General features: G+C 43.5%; 2 protein-coding genes across 2 annotated transcripts in view; one reads left to right on the top strand and one right to left on the bottom strand.

The window, feature by feature from the left end:
• The window catches only part of LOC142901279 (ribonuclease inhibitor-like), a 136,032-nt gene extending 114,774 nt beyond the window's left edge, over positions 1-21,258 (top strand). The window contains exons 2-4 of the mRNA XM_076045737.1: positions 12,114-12,275; positions 17,433-17,610; positions 21,247-21,258. Of these exons, the coding sequence (XP_075901852.1) occupies positions 12,114-12,275; positions 17,433-17,610; positions 21,247-21,258 (352 nt within the window). The remainder of the gene's footprint in view (positions 1-12,113; positions 12,276-17,432; positions 17,611-21,246) is intronic.
• A 1-nt stretch (position 21,259) lies between these two features.
• Positions 21,260-22,451, bottom strand: part of LOC142901280 (ribonuclease inhibitor-like) — a 128,657-nt gene continuing 127,465 nt past the window's right edge. The window contains exon 4 of the mRNA XM_076045738.1: positions 21,260-21,264. Within this exon, the coding sequence (XP_075901853.1) occupies positions 21,260-21,264 (5 nt within the window). The remainder of the gene's footprint in view (positions 21,265-22,451) is intronic.

The raw sequence follows: 22,451 nt of genomic DNA on the forward strand, positions 1-22,451 counted from the left end.
GTCGTCCTCATGGAATTAAACAGCACACCATGTTAATTTATCAGTGAGTGCTCTCTCTTTTCATGCAATTCATCACGCTTAACATGTAATGCTGAATCATGAAAGCTATGGAGCAAAAAATAGTAATTACATAAACGACGAGTGAAATAAAATGTGTCATTCATTCAATAAAGATTTCATTCATTCATCTTCTATACCCGCTTATTCCTATTCAGGGTCACGGGGGTCTGCTGGAGCCTATCCCAGCTGTCTTAGGGCGAAGGCAGGGTGACACCCTGGACAAGTCGCCAGTTCATCGCAGGGCCACATAGAGACAAACAACCATTCACACTCACATGCACACCTACGGACAATTTAAAATGTTCAATTGACCTCACGTGCATGTTTTTGGAGTGTGGGAGGAAGCCGGAGAACCCAGAGAGAACCCACGCAGACATAGGGAGAACATGCAAACTCCACACAGAAAGGTCCCAGGTCCGGGCAGTTGAAAATGCCATTTTATTTCATTTAACAAAGCATATCATTATTTCATCATGCATTTAATTGTTTTGTGGTCCTGTGTTTTAGTGCTTCATAATTGTATTCTGTTGTCAAATTTGCCCATCAAAGTCAGATTAGTAATCCTGTACATCAGTTTAAGGAAAACCAATTCTATGTAATGGATTGCAGATCTTGTAGTGACCTGTTACAATGGAAAGAAATGTATACATAATAAGTACGTCTGTGTGCCCGATATTTTAGCTAACACTAAACTTTCTGCACAACTGTCTGCATTGTGTTCAAGCTTAAATGAGTTAAATATGTTTGCATACCCAATTTTAAGTAAAATTACACAAAAAAATGTTTGGAATGTTTTGCTTTTTACAGCTTTCCTTTTGGGGACAGAAAAAGGTTGCAAAAATGGGTGGAAAATGTGAGAAGAAAAAACTGGACACCCAATGACAACTCCAGGCTGTGTGCTCTTCACTTTGAGGAGAAATCTTTCATTTTGCGCGGTGAGAGAAAGTGCCTAACTTCAACAGCTGTCCCAACCATTTTTAGTTTCTTCAAATCAGGTAAGAGCATGGCTACCAAACAAAAGGTAAGTGAGTCACACACACACCCACACACACACGTGATTTTGATCAAATCTTTGACCACACATATTCTAAAAAATGTAAAGAGGTGTCAGAGATCTTTGAAGAAGACAGTTTTCTCGTGATTCAGGAACCATGTAAGAGCCATACTGTGTCTGATGTACATGTAGAGTTCACAAATGATGTACAGATCACCAATGATGAAGAGGTCACAAATGATGAAGAGGTCAGAGCAACAATGAAGGGATTTTACATTGACTGTTCAGTTAACATGTTCAATGTTAAAATATTCACATGAAAAAAACTTGAAAATCGTTACGGCAGACGTAAAAAAAATTTTGTAAGAAAGTGTTGAAAGTTATCTTGAAATCATTTATGAGGATACTCATTATAATATTGATGAAGTGTTATTTCATGTTTTGTTGGCTGTTTCAAGGGTTTATTTAGTTTGTTGTGACACAATCTAAGGTTCAATTTGTAAAGAAATAAAAGTTCTTGTGAAAAAAGATAGTGGTAAAAGTGATATTAGTGTTATTTGTGTTTGTGTTTTTTGTAGTCTTGTCTGGATTTGTCCTGTTCGTTTCTGGTCTGTGTTTGTGTTCCCACTCTTGGCCTGCACCTTGTCGTGGTGAGTGGGCTTTTAACTAAGACAGGACAATTATATATATTGTCTGAAGCCAGCAAAATAGTCATTATGAGAATTATAACTGAAGCACACTAAATAATACACCATCAGTCACATTTTGCTTTTCTGTTATTAATCTAATGTGTGTTATGTCAAGCCTCCACAGTGGCGTGCTGCAGTCAGGATGAGACAAACAAGGTGAATGGATGGACGGATTGATGAGCCCAGTGAGCCTCCACCAGCCACAGACAAGCCAGTCCCATTTTCCACCCAGAAGGATGTCTCTTCCATCTATCTTTGCCTGCCAGGGAAATGCAACCAAACATAGTAATTACAGATGGCGTTGTCTCTGTTAAAGTGACACATGGAAAAATAATAATAATAATAATAATAATAATAATAATAATAATAATAATATATATATATATATATATATATATATATATATATATATATATATATATATATATATATATATATATATATATATATATATATATATATATATATATATATATACATATATATATATATACATATATATGTTATGTGATTCATGTTCATGACAATAACAATCAAACAGATTTTCTTCATTCTTCCAATGAGTTTCGCAAACAAACATGGAATTTTCCCTGGATCATACAAATACGTTTGTAGATTATATAAAGAAAATTATAAAACACATTTGTTGTGGTTTTATATTAAAGCAGATAGTCAAACGTAAATGTAGCGTGGTAATGTTGCGAAGACACATTTATTTTTGTTTTTCTTTGTTTCTTTAGAAGCTTTTATTTTGGTTTTCTGTGGAAGCACAATAGACAACACACATGTTAACGTCCGCTACTACGGTTCGCTCCGCATACGTCTCACGAGCCACTTGAGAGACTTCCTCTCGAGCGTTATCTACTTTTTACATTTCAAAACACAGATCCATACCCGACTTCGACTTGAACTTATTAATCATGTCGTTTCCCACATTCAATCTTACTCGTATACGTTTAAATATTCACATTTCTACTGAATAAACATCCCATAACGTTAAACGAACACTAACGTAACCGAGCGTCAACCCCGCCTCCTGGTAACCTAGCAACGGGCTAGCCGTTGTTTCCTCTTCGCTAGGTAATCACTCGGAGACGATACATTCAAAACGTAAATTTAACTCACATACCCTCGATCTCAGACTTCAATTACGAAACAGCCACACATACATTTGCTCTTATTTTCAACCCTTTCCCCTTCTCACCTGTGGAAGCACAACAGATAACACACATGTTAACGTCCGCTACGACGGTTCGCTCCACATAGGTCTCACGAGCCACTTGAGAGACCTCTCTAGCGTTATTCCCCGGGGCGAACACGACCTCCACTGGTAGAAGTGGGTAACTGCACCCTGCTCACTGATCACTCTCACACACGCCACAAACCACAACAAAAGCAGGAACAGTGCTTTGCCACAATTATGCTACATAAACACGTCCTGATCCCCTCTGGATCCTCTTTTCCGGTCCTCGCGATCACTCTCTTGGCTGCGGTGGGCATGGTTCTGCCCGCGGTGTCTTCCTTTGTCATTTCTTTAGACATTTAACGTCAGTTCACTGGACGTGGAAGCGAAGCGCCGCCGAGCGCTTCCATTCGGCGCCGACGTTAATCAATGTGGTGGTTGCGCGGCTCGCGGCATGCATTTGTTGTTTCGGCGTCTGCTCTATTTCGTGCGCGAGCCGCGAGCGATCCTCGTCAATAGTACAGGAAGTCGCTCAATAAAAACGAGAAAATCTGGTGAATTTTCAAAATAAACTAATTTCAAAATAAAAACCCAATGACAAATTCGATCATATATCATATTTGTATGTTATATTTGTCAGTACATTGTATCAGAGTGCGAGAGAGATTAAAGACACACACACACACACACACACACACACACACACACACACACACACAGAGGAAGACTTGATCAAAATACGTCTGTTTGATCCTAGAGATGCCGGTCAATGATCATTATGAAAGAGGTCTTGTCTTGAGATGGACACCTGAGTGCGTGTTTCTATTTATTTACACACACACGCACAAAAGTGAGCTATGGAGCGGGCTGGCTACGGGGCGAGGGGGGGCGATGACGAAAATGATTTTTTATATTTTATTTTTTTTAAAGAAAAAAAAAGAAGTGAAAAAGTGGGAGTGAAAAAAAGAGTGCAGCTGAGCAGAAGTGCTTGTCGACTGTCGCGGAGCTTTTCGCGTCTGGTGTGAACCAGTTGGAGCCTCACTCGCGAAATTCGTTGGCGCGGCGCTTCCGCTTCCATTGAAATGAATGGCACGAGCCGCGCGTCTGTTCGCGTCTGGTCTGAACCACTACATTCAGTGCGTTTACATGGCACGAGAGAAAATCGAATTATTGCCTTAGTCCGATTATGATCGGAGAACTCACGTGCATGTAAACACTGTTGTGATTCTATATTTAGTTTAATGCATTATAGCAGTGAGAGTTAGTATATTAGCAAATATTGTATGTATGTGTTAGAAGTATTATAGTTAGTTAAATGTTTAAATGTAATGAATGTCAATACATGTAGTCCTCTTATAATCATTTGCCCATTCTTATCAGTACCATTCAGAACCTCGGAGTAAAGACAGATACTGTTTGACTGATTAAGCCTCAGGAACAGTGACTTGGGGTGATCAAAGTGGGGGTGAACACAGAAACTGCATTTGTTACCCCCCATAAAGTTTGTGACCCTTTCAGGCACGGGAACACGAACTTTTCACCTCAGGGTTTTATGGCAGGAAAGTTTCCAGCAGACCAGATCGAGAGGAGGATGGACTATTTGGCTCCCGGCCAAATAAGGACTTGTTTCCTGCCACAGATTAGCCTAAAACGGGGAAGGCTATACCATCGGACAGCCAATAGGAGGACGACATGGAAGAAGACATCTACATATTTTATTACTGTTTGTTTCTGTATTTAAGATGGCGTAAGGGACAGATAGATCAGACTTGGCATCTGATAACACATTGTTGTTGTTAGGGTTAAGCCTCCGGAGCTCTGTACCAAGTATCTTGTTTTTTCTGTTACTAAAACTTCTTAAGATTTCACTTGTCTACTATTCTCTTCATTCAACGAACACGCGGTTTGGTAGCATGAGATTGGATAAAAGAACCAAACCAACAACACCTTACTCCGATTATGATTGGAGTTTGAGAACTCCGATTGGAATCGGAGAACTCCGATTGAGACACCCAGATAATGCGATTGGAATTCGAATTTCTCTGCCATGTATACGCCTTAATCGGACTATTAACTGGACAATGCGAGTGCGCATGCGCCACGCCTCGCTCTCGCGACTCATGACCGCACAACTACGTCATCTAACAAAACAGACGGCGCGAAACAACCTGGCAAACGCGAATAAGAATGTTGACATTTGGAGAGAGGATGAGACCGGGGCGATGCTTTCTCTTCTAAAAGAGATGGACATATTAAAATAACGCACAACAGAGACCTTTTTAAAAAGGGTAGCGCAGCAAATGCAGGGCTCCGGCTTTGCGCACCCCTGAACAAATACGTATTCCTTCGTATTTATATTTCTACCTTTTCGTTCACATTTTTTGTAAGTTAGAAGAATTTTAACTTTGTAAATAAAAGCACAGCAAAGAGATGTTTTCCTGATTTGTTTTTATTTGGGTAATTTCGCTGTTATTCTGCTGGAAACGGCGTGCAGCGGCACCAGCTTCCTCCACGGTCGGCACTTTAATGAGCGTGTGTATAACTGAAGACACCGTTCCTTTGCAAAACCTGTACACAAACTCTCCCACCAGTCTGCTCCGAACCCGAATCCAACAAGAACGAGAGTTTGGGGTCCGTAGTGACGGCACAAAGCGTAGCATCGAAGTGTTGTTGTAGCCCTCCAACAGCAAACAACGTTCTTGTCTGCCTTTTAAAATAACCAGGAGCACAAGAAATAGGGTACACCTTATCTGCAAAGCAAGTAACACGTACATTATGAACTATCGTTCCATATCATAATAGATTTAATATGTCAACCGAAAGCAGCTGACCGGCTGAAAAGACTCACTCCACCCCCTAGTGTTGGGAGGAGGACCCGTCAATAATTTGAATTTCTCAGCTGCATGTATACGGGGACCAAGGTGAGAACTCCGATTGGACAAGAAAACCGAATGATTGCTTAGTCCGATTAAGCTCTGCATGTAAACGCACTGATTGATTAACATGGGCGCTGAATGGAAGCGCTTGGCGATTTGCGGCGCTTCGCGGCGCGGCGCTTCGCGGCGCGGCGCTTCTGCCCAGTTCTGCTTGTATTGCAATGGTTGGTGTTCCTGAAGTTTCATTTTTCGTCCCTTTTTATTTTTTACATCCATGTTTGTGATGAAATAGTATTGTGAATCGCTAGCTCGCATTGCATGCTGGGAAACAGCGTCACTCAAGGAAGTTTTGGCTTCGCTGACACGGTCCTGAAGGGAAGTGGGTTTTAGTGCACTGGAACGGAACAATGAATGTGTTCAATCAAGCAGTACAAACCTGATTAATTGTCTTAATACTTCACTTCGAATGGCCATATTGTTTAGGATTAGAATTAGATGACAACTTCTTCACAATATTTGCAACTATTCAATTTGACCAGCAGGTGTCAGTAGAAGACGAAATTTCATGTTGACTATTTCCTAATGGAAGTGCTCTCTTTACGTTGGATTTTTCTCATAATTATTTGAAGTGTAGGCCTGTAGTTGATGAGGAATCACGGTGTGCTAACGCTAACTCAAACAGCTTAGATGAAAAAAGGGAGTGTGATTTGGGTTTGTGGTACATTATGACAATCTTGGACTTGCAAGACTGAGGCGACGGTTCAATTCCCATCAATGTGTATTATATGTGTTATTTAGCTCATCTATTCTACATTTTAAATAGATCACATTTGACATCTGACCCACTGAACACTTACTATTGAACATATTTTTAAACTATGGGCTATTTAGTCTTGTTTTAGGATATAATATAATTCATTGCACAAACTGTCAGGCTAAGTATAGAGCTATAGTCTACTACAATCAGTCGTGCCAAAAAAGAGACATTGTCTTTATTTTTCATTTTTATTTTATTGTGTCAGCATTGAACCATACAAGCATGTAGTGTTGTCCAACAAGAATGTATGGCGAATCAAATCCCAAACAACCTATGAAACAATGAACACGTTTCTATTGCACTTCATTTTATTGAGCACTAGATGACCTCCTCGAGCACTGTGTCATTGAAGCCTCGAGTAATGAACCATTTTTTGAAACAAGTGTCAAAGCTTCAACAAAGTCTCCATCGGCCATCACTACCTACGGCTGCGTGCTCTAACACCATTTCAGAAGTGACTAACTGCAGACTTGGGAGCGGAGGAGGGATGACAGTCAGGCTGGCTCGACTGCTCCTCCTTCTCAGCCGTGGCGCGTCCAATCAGCAGCCGACATCCAGGACCGCACCTGCAAGGCGTCATCCACTCTCTCTCTCACACACACACAAAATAAATTGTGTTCAATCATGTTAAACTTGGTTGGGGCACAGCCATGGCTCTTTATATTTTATTTTTATTTTATTTTGTATTTTATTTTGAAGTTAGCGCTTTGCATTCTGGGCGATCCTCGGTACAGAGGAAGCCCATGAAGCAGGTGAGACGGTCTCCTCCCTGCTGAGACAGAAATTAATGCAATAAGTTGAGCTATGCTTCATCTAACTGTGTTTCAGTGTTTAAATGTGTGCTGGTGTCTTTCATTTAATTTTTTTTAATTAATTTTTTTATTTTTATTTTTTTTAGCAAAGTTCGTTTTTTTTTTTTTTATTGCTATTAAAAACGATTAGCATGCTAGCATGTCCATTAGCAGGACACAGCTCTCATACGGAGCACGTTGTCTCTGCAGGAGGTGACCAAGTTTCACGGAGCAAGTTATGGTTGTGTCCCATTCTGTTTCAGGTATGTGTGTGTAACTGGAAGAATGTTACAGTGTATAAAAATGGAGCTTTAGGGAGCGAATTATTGAAATTGCAAATGTCATTTTTTTGTATTTTGTAGAAAAATGTATTTTATTTTTAATATTATTTGTATTGTAGAAACAACAACTATACGATCGCTACTTCAGTACAGAGGAAGCCCATGAAGCAGGAGGTGACCAAGTTTCACGGAGCAAGTTATGGTTGTGTCTCATTCTGTTTCAGAGAATAAACTGCCGCTCCACACCTGACTTCTGCAAGTCTTCATTATACAGCAAGCAGGACAGAATAGGAGAGGTCACATTGGTGCCGTGACTCGAGACTCTTTTGTTGTGCTACCGATGCTGCAGAGCGACCCGGGGACTGTTCTGCTGCTGCTGTTCATCTGCGGTCACTGAAGTTGGTCAGATGTGTTGCTTTTGTGCAGTGTTAGACATCAGATAGAGGGTTTATGTACTTTTATTTTATTTTATTTTATTTTTTTTATTTTTATTTTTTTCAGTTTCCAGCCTAGGCCTTTTGTGGTTTCATCCTTTTGTTTTGTGGTATTGTGTTTTGTTAACTTTTTGGAAAGATGAGTAATCCTCAGGGTAATGTTTTTATAACTCCTTTTGGTGCTGGCAGAGGGAGGGGTTTTATGCATCCTTCAAGTTTACTGTTTGAGAGTCCTGTTCAGGGGGGTGGTGTAGTGTTGGGTAATCAGTGTACACCTGGGCGCCCCTTGCTCAGTACTGGTGTTATCCCTCCCCCCAACTCAGATGCAAACCCTCATGCCCTTGCTAGCCAGGGCACGCATTCCCCTGTCCCGGACAGGCACAGCATGTGTTCCCCTGCACCTACCCCTGATGTTATTGCTGCTAGTATTGTAGGTCAGATGGGTGATGCATTGATTCAACAGGTCAGCCAGCGGGTGGCACAGGACATTATCTCTCACCTCAGTGCATCTGTCACTACCCCTTTACTCAGTGCTGCCCCTTCACCTGCCCATGCTGATATGCTAGCCAGTTCCCCTTTACATAGTGCTACCCCTCGACCTAGCCATGCAAATGTGTCTGCCACAAATGCTTTTGACGTGTCCCATTTGCAATATGTCCCTCATCGAAAGCTGAAGGAGCCCCCCTGCTTCAGAGGAGACAACTCAGACTCTGTTTCCGTCCAGGAGTGGGAGGAGCTCATGAGGAGTTTCATTAAGAGGGGGAATCTGCAACCTGAGGAACAAGCGGAGGAGATCCTTGTTCATCTTGGTGGCAAAGCAAAGGATGTTGTCAGGTTTGGGACCAGGAACAGTGGTATTAACATCACCTGTAACCCCGATGCCATTTATGGTCTCTTGCGGAAGCACTTTGATTCTGTTCCGTGTTCACCACTCCCATTAGCAGACTTTTACACCACTCTTCCTGGGAAGGGTGAGGATGCCTTTGACTACAGGCTTAGACTGAACCGCGCTGTTGACTTGGCCATTGAACGTCTGAAGGAGCAAGGAAAGTCACTGGACAGCCCCAGCACTGAGGTGACTCGAATGTTCATAAAGAACTGCCCTTCTACTGAGCTCGCCATGACCTTCAGGTCGAAGACGATAGACAAGTGGACTGCTCGTGAAGTCCAAGACATTCTGAACGAATATCATTCTGAAATGATGTCAGTGAACAGAACTTCCAGAGAAAGGGTGTCAGTGAATGCTCTTGCTGCTGTCTCGCCACCTGCACCACCTGCTGAAGAACAGAGCCCACTGCAGCCACAGGCCACTGACCCTGATGCCCTGAACCGCCTTATTAACATGCTGGAGAAGGTGCTCCTGCAAAGATCTTCCCCAGCTTCAAACAGTCCTGTTCATGGTCCGACTCGACGGCCTGGCCCAAGGCACCCCAGGATCGGTGGGTTGCACTTGGAGGAAATGTCTTCTTCTCCACCATGGACTTGACGTCTGGCTTCTACAATGTGCCACTCCATGAAGAGCACAAAAAATACACAGCTTTCTCTTCACCTTTTGGCCTCCACTAGTACAACAGAATGCCACGAGGTTTGTCCAACAGTCCTGCAACATTCATGCGAATGATGATGTCAATCTTCGGGGATGAAAACTTCACTAGTCTGCTCTGCTATCTTGATGACCTGATGGTCTTTGCCCCAACTGAACAGCAGGCGCTTGAGCGTCTAGAGATGGTGTTCTCCCGTCTGAAAAGTCACAAACTCAAACTGGCCCCCAAGAAGTGTCATCTCTTGCGGAGGTCAGTAAGGTTCCTGGGACATGTCATTTGTGGGGACGGGGTGATGAAGGACCCTGACAAGATGAAAGCCATCATGGATGTGGGAGAGGCTGACCTGATGGAGAGTGATGGTGTGACCCCTTCCTGGAGGAAGATTAATTCTTTCCTGGGCCTAATCTTCTACTATCAGCACTTCATAGCTGACTGCTCTGCTAAAGCAAAACCCTTGTTCAGACTCCTCTCTGGAAGGCAGGTGCAGCATAAGGCCATGAGAGGCAGGGAGGTGAAAAAGCGATCATCTGCTCCACCAGCGCTTATGGCGAGCGACTGGACTGCTGCATGCAAAGAATCGTTCCAGACCCTGAAGAATGAATTAGCTTGCAATGTCACCTTATCCCACCCCAACTTCAGTGAGCCCTTCGTTCTCGCTGTTGATGCGTCGTTTGATGGCATTGGCGCAGTCCTGTCGCAAGTGCCACCAGGTGAGACTGTTGCTCGACCTGTCGCTTTCGCCAGCAAGACACTGTCCCGATCACAAATTAACTATCCAGCGCACAGGTTGGAATTCCTGGCGTTAAAATGGGCCATTTGTGACAAGTTTGGTCATTGTCATTGCCCATTGTCCTACATCTTAACAAAGCCATGTTTGGACGCATGTGAACAAAGATGGGTTGCTAAGCTTGCCGCATTTGATTTCCATCTGAAGTATGTCCCTGGCGTTAAGAACGTTGTCGCTGATGCGCTAAGCCGCGAGCCATTCGTTCAGTCATGTATCAGTCAACGTCTGATGAAAGAGCCCTACGTTGCACTGCTGGACGAAGTTAATGGCGTCGTCAGGGGTACAGTGCAAGATGCCTTCCGGCTGACAACTGCCAAGTTCTTCAAGAAAGGGAACCAAGACCATCCGATTCTGATGCTGAAGCCGTTATTTTATTTTGAAAGGTGACCCGCAGCTATTTTAGGTCGAGAAAAAAAAATGGCCAAAATGTTTGTTTGATGGAAAGCGGGTCAAGCCGGAGTGGTTGGTGAGCCAAAAATTCTGTTGACCTCACGTTGTATGTGTTGCCTCGAACCAAAAACTCAAGAAGGAAAATAAACGAGTTAAATGGAACCCACGTCTCATCAAATTATGAATGATGTAGTGGTGCTGGTATGACGGACGGACATTGAAGACACCTGAGCGTCAAAGGTAAAGAGCGGCTACATGAATGAAAACTGTGGAACTACACAGTCAATCAACACAATCAACACATTGAACACACAAACACATCACATCCTTCCTTCATTTGGCAGCAGACAATGAAACAGCAGTTGGATCAAAGATGCAGTGGAGTCCGAAGAGACGCCAGTGAAGGATCTCTGATCCAGTGGAGCTCCAAGCTGCAGTGACTTTACACACAACTGAGCATCATGTTGAGTTGAAGCAGCAGATCAGAGCAACACTGTCAGTCACAACAGGATGTGTTGACACTCAGTGGCTGGAACACACTGGAGTGTGAAGCTGCACTGAGGACACTGTAGTGGAGACACTGAGGACCTGGGGCTTCATTTACAAAAACGTACATGGATTTCATCCTGAAACAAAAAAATCTGGATGTTCAAAATGTTGCGAACGCACAAACGCACACCCATTTCCTTTGAGCGTCCCAATCCTCGTGGAATTGATCGCACATGACCACGAGCCCTGCTCCTCCCTCGGAACATCTCCACATACAAAGCGTTGTCCCCCCTTGTTGGAAATCCAACATGCTGGTGGACTTTTGGAAGGACAGTCTTGAGGTCAGCATGACTAAAATCTCCAGTGAGGATGGTAAAGCTTTTGGGTTTGCTGTCTGTTGATCACTGATGGCCTGGTACAGTTCATTGAGTGCAGCGTTCCTCTCACTGCTGTTGTTGGTGGGAGGGATGTAAACTGCAACTAGCAAAATGGCAGTAAACTGCCAGGGCAGATAGAATGGACGGCACTTTATGATCATCAACTGTGCCAGTGGTGAACAGTGTTTGCATACCACTGCAGTGTCCCGGCACCACGCACCACAGATGTAAACACATGCTGCACCACCGCGGGACTTCCCTCCATTTACATGATGATGGTGATGATGATGATGATGATGATGATGATGATGATCAGACATTAATGAGTCTTGATTCACTTTCACTGTCTTTAGAATCTCACATGTCGACCACAACTTCTCTCTCTGCTCTCCTTCATCCAGTGAACTCTCAGAGCTTCAGTGTGCAGTGGTGTCTTCAGCTCTGCAGTCCAGCCCCTCCCACCTCACACTGCTGGACCTGAATGAGAACTTCCTGAGGGATCCTGGAGTGAAGCTGCTCTGTGCTGGACTGCAGAGTCCAAACTGCAGACTGGAAGTTCTCAGGTCAGTTCCTGCTTTCTACTGGTGGACAGTGTGTGTCAGCAGATGACAACTGGTGTGTAACGCTGCTCAGTGTGAAGACTTTGAAGCAGATATTAAAGACTCATCTAGACAAAGTGGATGTTGTTGATATTTTCATGTCAACAATCTGCAGCCAGAAAAGACTTTGGATGGTGGAAGAAAGTGTGGAAAATGTCTCCAGTCACTTTGGAGCTCAATGGAAGTTGTTGATTGGTGATGAAGGTCACATGACTGAGCAGAAGATCCTGTGAAGAAATATTAGAGGCAGATTAATAGTGCAGCAGTATTTCTTCATCTTGTCCTTTGAATGTGTTTGACTTGTAACGAGTCTCTGATGACTGAAAACAGCCACAAGCACACAAAGGACTCACTGATTATTTTCCATCTTCACTGCTGATTGGCTGCACACTGACTGACACACTGCTGTTGTTATTGTGTTGACAACCCACTGGCACAATGACTCCTTTGAGGGAATGACTCAGTGATCCCAACAGCTGCACATCTGGATCATCAACAGAGAGAAATGACTCTGAATATGACATTTACACCATGGAAGAAATCAAATATTGATTCTTTATTCAGGCTGGAGAACTGCTGGTTGACAAAGCTCAGCTGTGATTGGCTGCTCTCAGCTCTGAAGTCCAACCCCTCCCACCTCAGAGAGCTGAACCTGAGTTGGAACCACCTTAAGGATTCATCAGTGAAGGAGCTGAGTGGTTTTCTGCAGAGTCCAGACTGTAAACTGGAGACTCTGGGGTCAGTTCACCCTCTTCACTCTACAACTTCTATCACTCTTGTTGTTGTTGTCATGATTTTCACTTCACTGCTGTTGGAAATTCAATTTGCAGACACTTTTTTTTTGATAATGAATGAAAGGGCGTGTTTTCATTGCCTCACCTCGCCTCGCCATGGTATGGTGTTAGGGTGTTTGCACTGGCCGCTACACAGTTGTAGGGGGCGCTGTTTTGGTACCTCAATCCCCCAGGGTCCGAGCAAGACGAAGCGAGTTTAGTGGTGACGTAGCGACGAGCAGGGCACTGGATTGGCTCCGTGTCCGCGTCGATGTTCCCTGTCAGAGCGGACATCCACGCCAACTCCTTTGACACAGAACTTCCGTGTCAGGTACATTTTACCGTGAATACAAGTAGCTACTATTGGTGTTGTACAAATACATTTATGTGTATACAGTTTTTGAAAACAGCTTTTTCAATACATGTTTACTTTCGTCTTTTGGGGAGAGGCAGGCGAACCGGGAATGCCCTCGACGTCGCGAGTGTGTTCAACCATATTCGCGAAAACGACAAACGGCAAATGGCGAAGCGCTCGGTAAAGAAAATAAATCGAGTTGCTCCTGCGTGAGGCGCGGTAAGCTAGGGAACCCCAGGAGTCTTGAGGAGAGACGAAATACTGATTCGTCGAGAGGACGTGGCTCTTGGCCGCGAGGAAGCCTCAAACACCGCGGCATATAACAAAGTCGTCCTTGGCTCGCTAGGGCAGCTATTTCAAATAAGGAGGCGTGTTTACTGTCTGTTTTTCTGTTTGTTTGTTTTTAAATAAACGCTATTTCCCGTTGTATCCGTCTCGTGTTTACTTTTGGTGAAAATATGAAGGTTGAACTACACATTTGCTCGCATGGAAAATGAAACAATAAATTATAAATGTTGCTGCATAAATGATCAACTGTGACTTCAGTGAGGGAAAGTGTTCTTTCTTGAACAGAAAAGCAACCACAGACCGAGCAGCAGGTATGAAACAACTTCTACTTTGTCCATCGCTGCGCTGTTGTGTATCGCACAGAAGTGATGCTGGGGAAAACATTGTCCCGCTTTACCGTGTCGACTCCGCCCACGGTCTCGTAATCACAGAGCCAATGAAAACGCAATCGTACCGAGGCGAACCGTGGTGAGGCGAGGCAATGAAAACACGCCCTAAACTGGGCTTGAAGGTACAGTGGGTAAAATCCTCCCATCTAGTGGTCAGATTGCAGACTGCTTTTGTTGCAGATTCTGAAGTCGACGTTTCACTTTGATGTTCAGAGTGATGAGACCCTGGTAAAATTCCATCGTTATAAACTCTCCATCATTTCTTCTCTATTCAGGTTGGAGTACTGCTGGTTGTCAAAGCTCAGCTGTGATTGGCTGCTCTCAGCTCTGAAATCCAACCCCTCCCACCTCAGACACCTGGACCTGAGTCAGAACCAGCTGCAGGATTCATTAGTGAAGGTTCTGATTGGTTTTCTGCAGAGTCCAGATTGTAAACTGGAGACTCTGAGGTCAGTTCACCCTCTTCACTCTACAACTTCTATCACTCTTGTTGTTGTCGTCATGATTTTCACTTCACTGCTGTTGGAAATTCAATTTGCAGACACTGGTTTGTGTTTGAAATGAGTGGAACTGGGTTTGAAGCAGGGGTGTCCATTAGGTCAATCGTGTGGAGTCCTCGTCACTTCCAGCAGGTAGAATGGTTCAGGCAGGAACTCAGTGATCTTGGTCATAATGTACGATGTGCTGGATTTTGTTTTTATATGTGCTGGATTTTACAGTCAAAGGTAAATGAGACGGATCGGCTTCTGCACCGCTCAGATCAAATAAAGGAGACATAAAGCAGATTTCATTTTAAATCTGAAACTATAATAATTGTTAAAATCAATGTATACTTCAGATACCTGCATTCTGTATGAGAGCAGACAGGGACAGCAAAAAGAGTTTGGCTGTTGTTTTCTTTAAATACACGCCAAACTAACGTGCTTGTCACGTGAGCCTGCAATCCTGGCGTAAACTGACGGAGACGCCTCACTCACAAAATACGCTTCAAAGTCACGCACAGCAGAAGCACCGGAGATCCTGGGAGATGCTGCTAGCAAAACATCTGCGTTCCACACACACACACACACACACACACACACCGATTGTATAGTAGGTAGATCTTTTTGACTTGGTCATTTTAAAAGTAGCTTGCATGTTGAAAAAGTGTGAGCACCCCTGGTTTAAAGGTACAGAGTGTAAAATCCTGCCATCTGGTGGTCAGATTTCAGATTGCAGCGCTCATTCACTCACCCTCTCTCCTTTGTTGAGTGACAGATTCTAAAGTCGACATTTGACTTTGATTCTAAACTCTCCATCATTTCTTCTCTATTCAGGTTGGAGGGCTGCAGGTTGTCAGAGCTCAGCTGTGATTGGCTGCTCTCAGCTCTGAAGTCCAACGACTCCCACCTCAGACACCTGGACCTGGGTCAGAACCAACTGCAGGATTCATCAGTGAAGGAGCTGAGTGGTTTTCTGCAGAGTCCAGACTGTAAACTGGAGACTCTGAGGTCAGTTCACCCTCTTCACTCTACAACTTCTATCACTCTTGTTATTGTTGTCATGATTTTCACTTCACTGCTGTTAGAAATTCAGTTTGCAGTCACTGGTTTGTGTTTGAAATGAGTGAAACTGGGTTTGAAACAGGGGTGCCCATTAGGTCGGAGAGAGAGAGAGAGAGGGAGAGAGAGAGAGAGAGAGAGAGAGAGCTTTAAGAGTGGAGTCCTCGTCATTTAAAGCAGGTAGAATGGTTCAGGCAGGAAGTCAATGATTAGAAAACACGGTGGTTGTGGTTGATCTTGGGGTGAATTCCAATTCCTCCCTTAACCCTCAATCTCAACCCTCAATCTCAAAAATGCGCGCTCCCTGCTAGGTGCAAATGCTGTCCCGATTCTAAGAACGTCCAGTTGAGGGAGGAGATTAAGGGCTGTATCGCCCTCAATATTGAGATTCTCCGGGACCACCCTTGGCAGTGAGGGCTACCCAGAAGGCATTGTGTATTTTCGCCAAGACATCTTCGAAAAAGATGGCGACAAAAAAGCGAGCTACAAATGGAAGTATTTTCTTAGTTAATAAAGATATAAATATTACAAAACCATTTTATTGTCTTAGTTTAAGAGTTTTTTATGGATTATTGACATCGTTGTTGCGTAACATTTTTATTTTTTTTACTTTACGATGTTTGTCAGCCGGACCGGCGGTCCCGGCTTCACGTTACTTGTGTACCTCGTTGTGTAGCGACGGAGGACTTCTTCTTTTTCATCGTCTTTTTCTTCTTCTCCTTCTTCTTTGTCGTTGTCGTCTTCTTGACAGACTGGACTTAGCTTTGGCGTACGGCAGCCCCCCACAGTCTGAAGACGTAACTGCACTTAAGGGGTGTCCCATTTCTAAGCCCTTACACTTATTTTTGAGGGCCAAGATTGAGGGCCAAAGATTGAGGGTTAAGGGCGAGGGTTGAGATTGAGGAGTTAAGGGAGGAATTGGAATTGGCCCTTGGTCATAATGTCCGATGTACTGAATTTTGTTTTGACGCCTCGCTCGGAAAATACACTTCAAAGTCACGGACAGCAGAAGCACCGGAGATCCTGGGAGATGCTGCTAGCAGTTACACACACACACACACACACACACACACACACACACACACACACACACACACACACACCGATTGTATAGTAGGTAGATCTTTTTGACTTGGTCATTTTAAAAGTAGCTTGCATGTTGAAAAAGTGTGAGCACCCCTGGTTTAAAGGTACAGAGTGTAAAATCCTGCCATCTGGTGGTCAGATTTCAGATTGCAGCGCTCATTCACTCACCCTCTCTCCTTTGTTGAGTGTCAGATTCTAAAGTCGACATTTGACTTTGATTCTAAACTCTCCATCATTTCTTCTCTATTCAGGTTGGAGGGCTGCAGGTTGTCAGAGCTCAGCTGTGATTGGCTGCTCTCAGCTCTGAAGTCCAACCCCTCCCAACTCAGACACCTGGAGCTGAGTTGGAACTGCCTTCTGGATTCAACAGTGAAGGTGCTGAGTGGTTTTCTGCAGAGTCCAGACTGTAAACTGGAGGCTCTGAGGTCAGTTCACCCTCTTCACTCTATAACTGCTGCAGTTATTGTTGTCATGACTTTGAATTGAGTTTGTGGGAATTCACTTTGATTCTATTAGAAATGTGTAAAACTGGTTTTAAATTACACACACACACACACACACACACACACACACACACACACACACACGTTTGCGCACATACGCACTCACGCACGCACACACACACACACAAGCGCGCGCGCGCACACCCAACTGTGAATGACACTCTCCATCATTTATTCCGTATTCAGGTTGGAGAGGTGCAGGTTGTCAAAGATCAGCTGTGATTGGCTGCTCTCAGCTCTGAAGTCCAACCCCTCCCACCTCAGACACCTGGACCTGGCTGAGAACTATCTTCAGGATTCATCAGTTAAGGAGCTGAGTGGTTTTCTGCAGAGTCCAGACTGTAAACTGGAGACTCTGAGGTCAGTTCACCCTCTTCACTCTACAACTTCTATCTCAACTTCATGATTTTCACTTTACTGCTGTTGGAAATTCAATTTGCAGACACTGGTTTGTGATAGTAATGAATGAAACTGGACTTGAAGGTACAGTGGGTAAAATCCTCCCATCTAGTGGTCAGATTGCAGATTGCAGATGCTGAAGTGGATATTTCACTTTGATTTTCAGAGTGATGACACCCAGGAAAAACTCTCGATCATTATAAACTCCATCATTTATTCTCTGTTCAGGTTGTGGGGCTGCAATTTGTCAGAGCTCAGCTGTGATTGGCTGCTCTCAGCTCTGAAGTCCAACCCCTCCCACCTCAGAGAGCTGGACCTGAATATGAAACCCCTGAAGGAGTCATCAGTGAAGCCACTGATGGATCTTGTCTACAGCAGTGACCATCAACTGGAGAGTGTGAGGTTAGTACTGGTTTGGAACCAGTGGATGATGGTTCCAGCACCAAAGCCAGTTGATCCCACAGCAGAGGTCCAGTGTTCCCAGTCACAGTGTGAGAGGAGGATGGTGACGTCCAGCTGCTCCTCATTCATCCAACATCTGCTGCCAAACTGCTTCTTCTCTCAGTTGACCACTCAATTATTGATCAGTTCATCTTCATCAGGCCTCAGTATCAGTCCAACACTCCATGGTCACATGACCTTCTGATGTTCCACACTTGACATGTGACTGAGAGTCTGCTTCTTCTCACCAGTTACTCCATCATCTCCATCAACAGTCAACGTCTCTGTGATGATGCGTTCAAGGACCGTGAGTCCTGACTCCTGCTGTCTCTTCTTATCTTTGCAGGTGGTGGTGAGGATGAGGAGAGTGAAGAGGAGAGCTCCATCTACTGGTGGCTGACAGAACTACAACCAGTGGAGCCAAACAGCAAGCTGCACGCACCAACACTGTGTGGGCGTGTCACGACCTTTGACCCCAGTGCAGCCTGGTGGCTGGCGGACTGCTTCTCCCTACAAGCTGCTGTGGTTACTGGGAGAGACGTCCCAGAAGCCACTGGTGGAGCTGAATCCTCAGTGGAAGAAGCAGGACTTGGAGCAGCTGCTCAGTGAAGGCAGCAGCAACACAACCACTGCTTCTGCTCTCATCATCCACGGCTGGAACATCTCAGCATGAAGGTTCCACACATCAACAACACACTGCTCTGCTCTCACTTCAGACTTCTATAACATCTTCATTTTGGAGGTGAAAAATACTTTTCAAGAGACTTTATTTCTGCTTCATGATCTTAAATGAGGAAATCATGTGGAAAAGATAAAGTGATTCACAACACCTGTGATGGGAACTCAAATCATTATTGAATCATAATTAAGACAAAAGAAGTTTCCCTCAAAATAGTTCATGGTTTTGATGCTTGCCAGATGTTTGTGTGGAGATTTCAGAAGGACGTCAATGAATCAGAAGGAAACCAGATCATTTATTTTATGTGATTATGTTATATCATCCTAACTTTGTTACAAGCTCAAACATTATATTTCAATGATTCAATATTCTGACAATAAAAGCCATCACAACCTGTGTGACCTTGACCTCAACTGACGTTTCATTTCTGCTGCTTTAACACTTTGATTATATATCTCCTGAAGTCCTACCATGGGGATTCTCCATATCTGAATAACTTGTGTACTCAAACCTTCTGTAGGCCATACCCACTTCTCCACTAGGTCTCAACATAAACCACATGAATCAATGAAAATAAATCTCACTTTTACAAACAAATCCAATTCAGTTCAAATATAATTTAAATAAAATAAATGATACATTATAATTATTCACCAACAGATAAATCAATGAAAGATATGAGGTGGTTTGCCCTCTCTGGGTCGGTGGGGAGGCCCTGCCTCAGGGGGAGGAGTTCCAGCATCTCGGGGTCTTGTTTAGGACGCCTCCCTGGGGAGGTGTTCCAGGCATGTCCCACCAGGAGGAGACCCTGCTGAAGGGACCAGGTCTCTGGGCTGGACTGGGAAGCCTTGGGGTCCCACTGGAGGAGCTGGAGGAGGTGACTGGGTCCAGGGAAGTCTGGGGGTCTCTGCTGAGGCTGCTGCCCCCGAGACCTGACTCCAGATACGGCAGTAGAAGATGGATGGATGGATGGATGGATGGATGAATGGATGGATGCCAGGTGATAGAACATTTCATAAAAACAGACTCTGCATTATAACTTCTATTACACTCTAAATAACTCACTCCAATATAACTGCACTCGTCCTTCTCTCACATTACATTGGATCACAATGACCAAACAACACAACAAAGACAATGATCCAACTGTACTGCCACTTCCAGACTCAGTGTAGGTCTGTAGGCCTCTTGGACCTTCATGTGAACCACTGCGTGTTGACTTGAGGTGAAACATGGCTGACTGCTGTCCTCCTACCTGGACAATGCAATCTCACTTTCAATCTCACAGCCACTAAAAAACCTGATTGTGATTGAGAGGTCCTCAGCAGCCAATCACTGTTGGGAGTCCAGCCTTCAAACACTCCTCCTGAATCCACAGTCACATCTGTGAGCATCTGGAACTTTGGCCCTGATCCTCCACACCACACAACTTGGGATGACAGCGCCACCTACCTGGATCCTTTCAGCAGCCAGTCCATGCTCTGACTCGTTTCCACTGTGGCCTGTTGGCTCATCTGGACCGGAGTCTGGATCATCAGTGTCCAGGTTCATGGAATCTGTCAGAGTGCCGCCGTCCTGTGATGTAATGATAGAGAATCACTCTATTTATACTAATGTGCAGAACCACTAGAGTGTCATTTCTTCACTGCTGTCAGCAACAAGCATTTGGTGTCACACTGGTGTACAACACTTATGGGCTAATTAATAAGAAATTACATATTTATGAATCACCCGCAATGCCCAGATTGTTGCTGCTTATCTGCTGATATGAGCCGTCAACTGTTGCAATATAGAACCACGGGCAGGAAATTACAATTAGTGTAGAGTGTATTATAATTTAAAAGTTTACTAACGGTAGTTCTTTAAAGAATTTAGCAGGGATGGAACAGGCTAACGTGACGACGTCGCTTGTAAAACGGTAGGAGCTCAACCTGCTGTCACGGTGAAAACTCCGTGTTACGTCCCATCGAGGGGGACCGAGACGCAACGTGTGGGACACCTTCCCCCACTCCCAAGCCTCATTAATTTTTCACTGCAGTTGGTGGTTTTCAACAAAAACATTTATGAATCAGTAAATGAAAGAAACAAAACAACTTAACTGGTGGGCAGCAAAGGCTTCAGGGTGGGCCCAGGCCAAAATAATAAACCAAACTCCAACTAGCTCGCCTTAAGAACTAACTAAAGAAAGAAAGAGAAGCCAAATACAGAAAGGCTAACCTCCCTACATACTTAATAAACAGGAGAAAAGAGGGGACAAAGAAAATGGCAGCCCAGCCCTTTTTTTTTATTAACCTCTTTCAATGAACTCCAAAACATACATGGTCAAAATCCATATTATTATTATGTTGTTGTTGTTTTTTTAATGCTCATACAAAACAAAAATAGTGTAGTGAGAGTCGTCTGAATTGGGTTCAGTGAGGGTCACATTCACTTGTAGCGCATTATTTCCGGCAGCAAGCTTCTCCTGTTACGACTTTTCAGTTCACTAACTAACTCAACCTTGATTGGGGGAGTGACGAGCACACAGCACGTGAAGTGAGCTTCCTCCCACGGAAATACCATAGGAAGACACGGATTAAATAGTATGGCTTGTCCACCAGAAGGCTGTATTATGGTGTACGTAATATAAAACTTTGGCCCAGTTCTGCTTGTATTGCATTGTATTGGTTGGTGTTCCTGAAGTTTCATTTTTCGTCCCTTTTTATTTTTTACATCCATGTTTGTGATGAAATAGTATTGTGAATCGCTAGCTCGCATTGCATGCTGGGAAACAGCGTCACTCAAGGAAGTTTTGGCTTCGCTGACACGGTCCTGAAGGGAAGTGGGTTTTAGTGCACTGGAACGGGATGACTGTGTTTAATCAAGCAGTACAAACCTGATTAATTGTCTTAATACTTCACTTCGAATGGCCATATTGTTTAGGATTAGAATTAGATGACAACTTCTTCACAATATTTGCAACTATTCAATTTGACCAGCAGGTGTCAGTAGAAGACGAAATTTCATGTTGACTATTTCCTAATGGAAGTGCTCTCTTGACGGACGGTGTAAAAGGAAAATGGCCAGCTGCAGCAGAAAAGTGGACCCATATATATATATATATATATACATATATATATATATATGTATATATATATATATGTATATATATATATATATATATATATATATATATATATATATATATATATATATATATATATATATATATATATATATATATATATATATATACACACTTTTCTGCTGCAGCTGGCCATTTTCCTTTTAAAGAGATTTAAAATATGAATTGCAGATATACATATACATATATATATATATATATATATATATATATATATATATATATATATATATATATATATATATATATATATATATATATCTGCAATTCATATTTTAAATCTCTTGCAGTTGCAGTCAACTGAGATTTGGAGAGAGTTTGGATTACTAGATTTTTGATAGCGTTTATAGTTTGGAGTGTTTGAGACTAGATAGCGTTTAGTTTGGAGATATTTTTGAGAGCTTACGGAGAGAGTGAGGAGGGGAGAGGTGATAGGATGGAGCCCCCTGTCCTGTACATCAATGTCCATGTTACACAAGCATCTATGCCAGGGGTGCCCATTACGTCCATCGCGATCTACTGGTCAATTGCGAAGGGAGTTTGGGTCTATCGCATGGAGAGA

The sequence above is a fragment of the Nelusetta ayraudi genome, unplaced genomic scaffold (genome assembly GCF_046127955.1).
Source record: "Nelusetta ayraudi isolate G7.1 ecotype Tasmania unplaced genomic scaffold, CSIRO-AGI_Nayr_v1 ptg000085l, whole genome shotgun sequence".
In the NCBI taxonomy this organism is placed as follows: domain Eukaryota; kingdom Metazoa; phylum Chordata; class Actinopteri; order Tetraodontiformes; family Monacanthidae; genus Nelusetta; species Nelusetta ayraudi.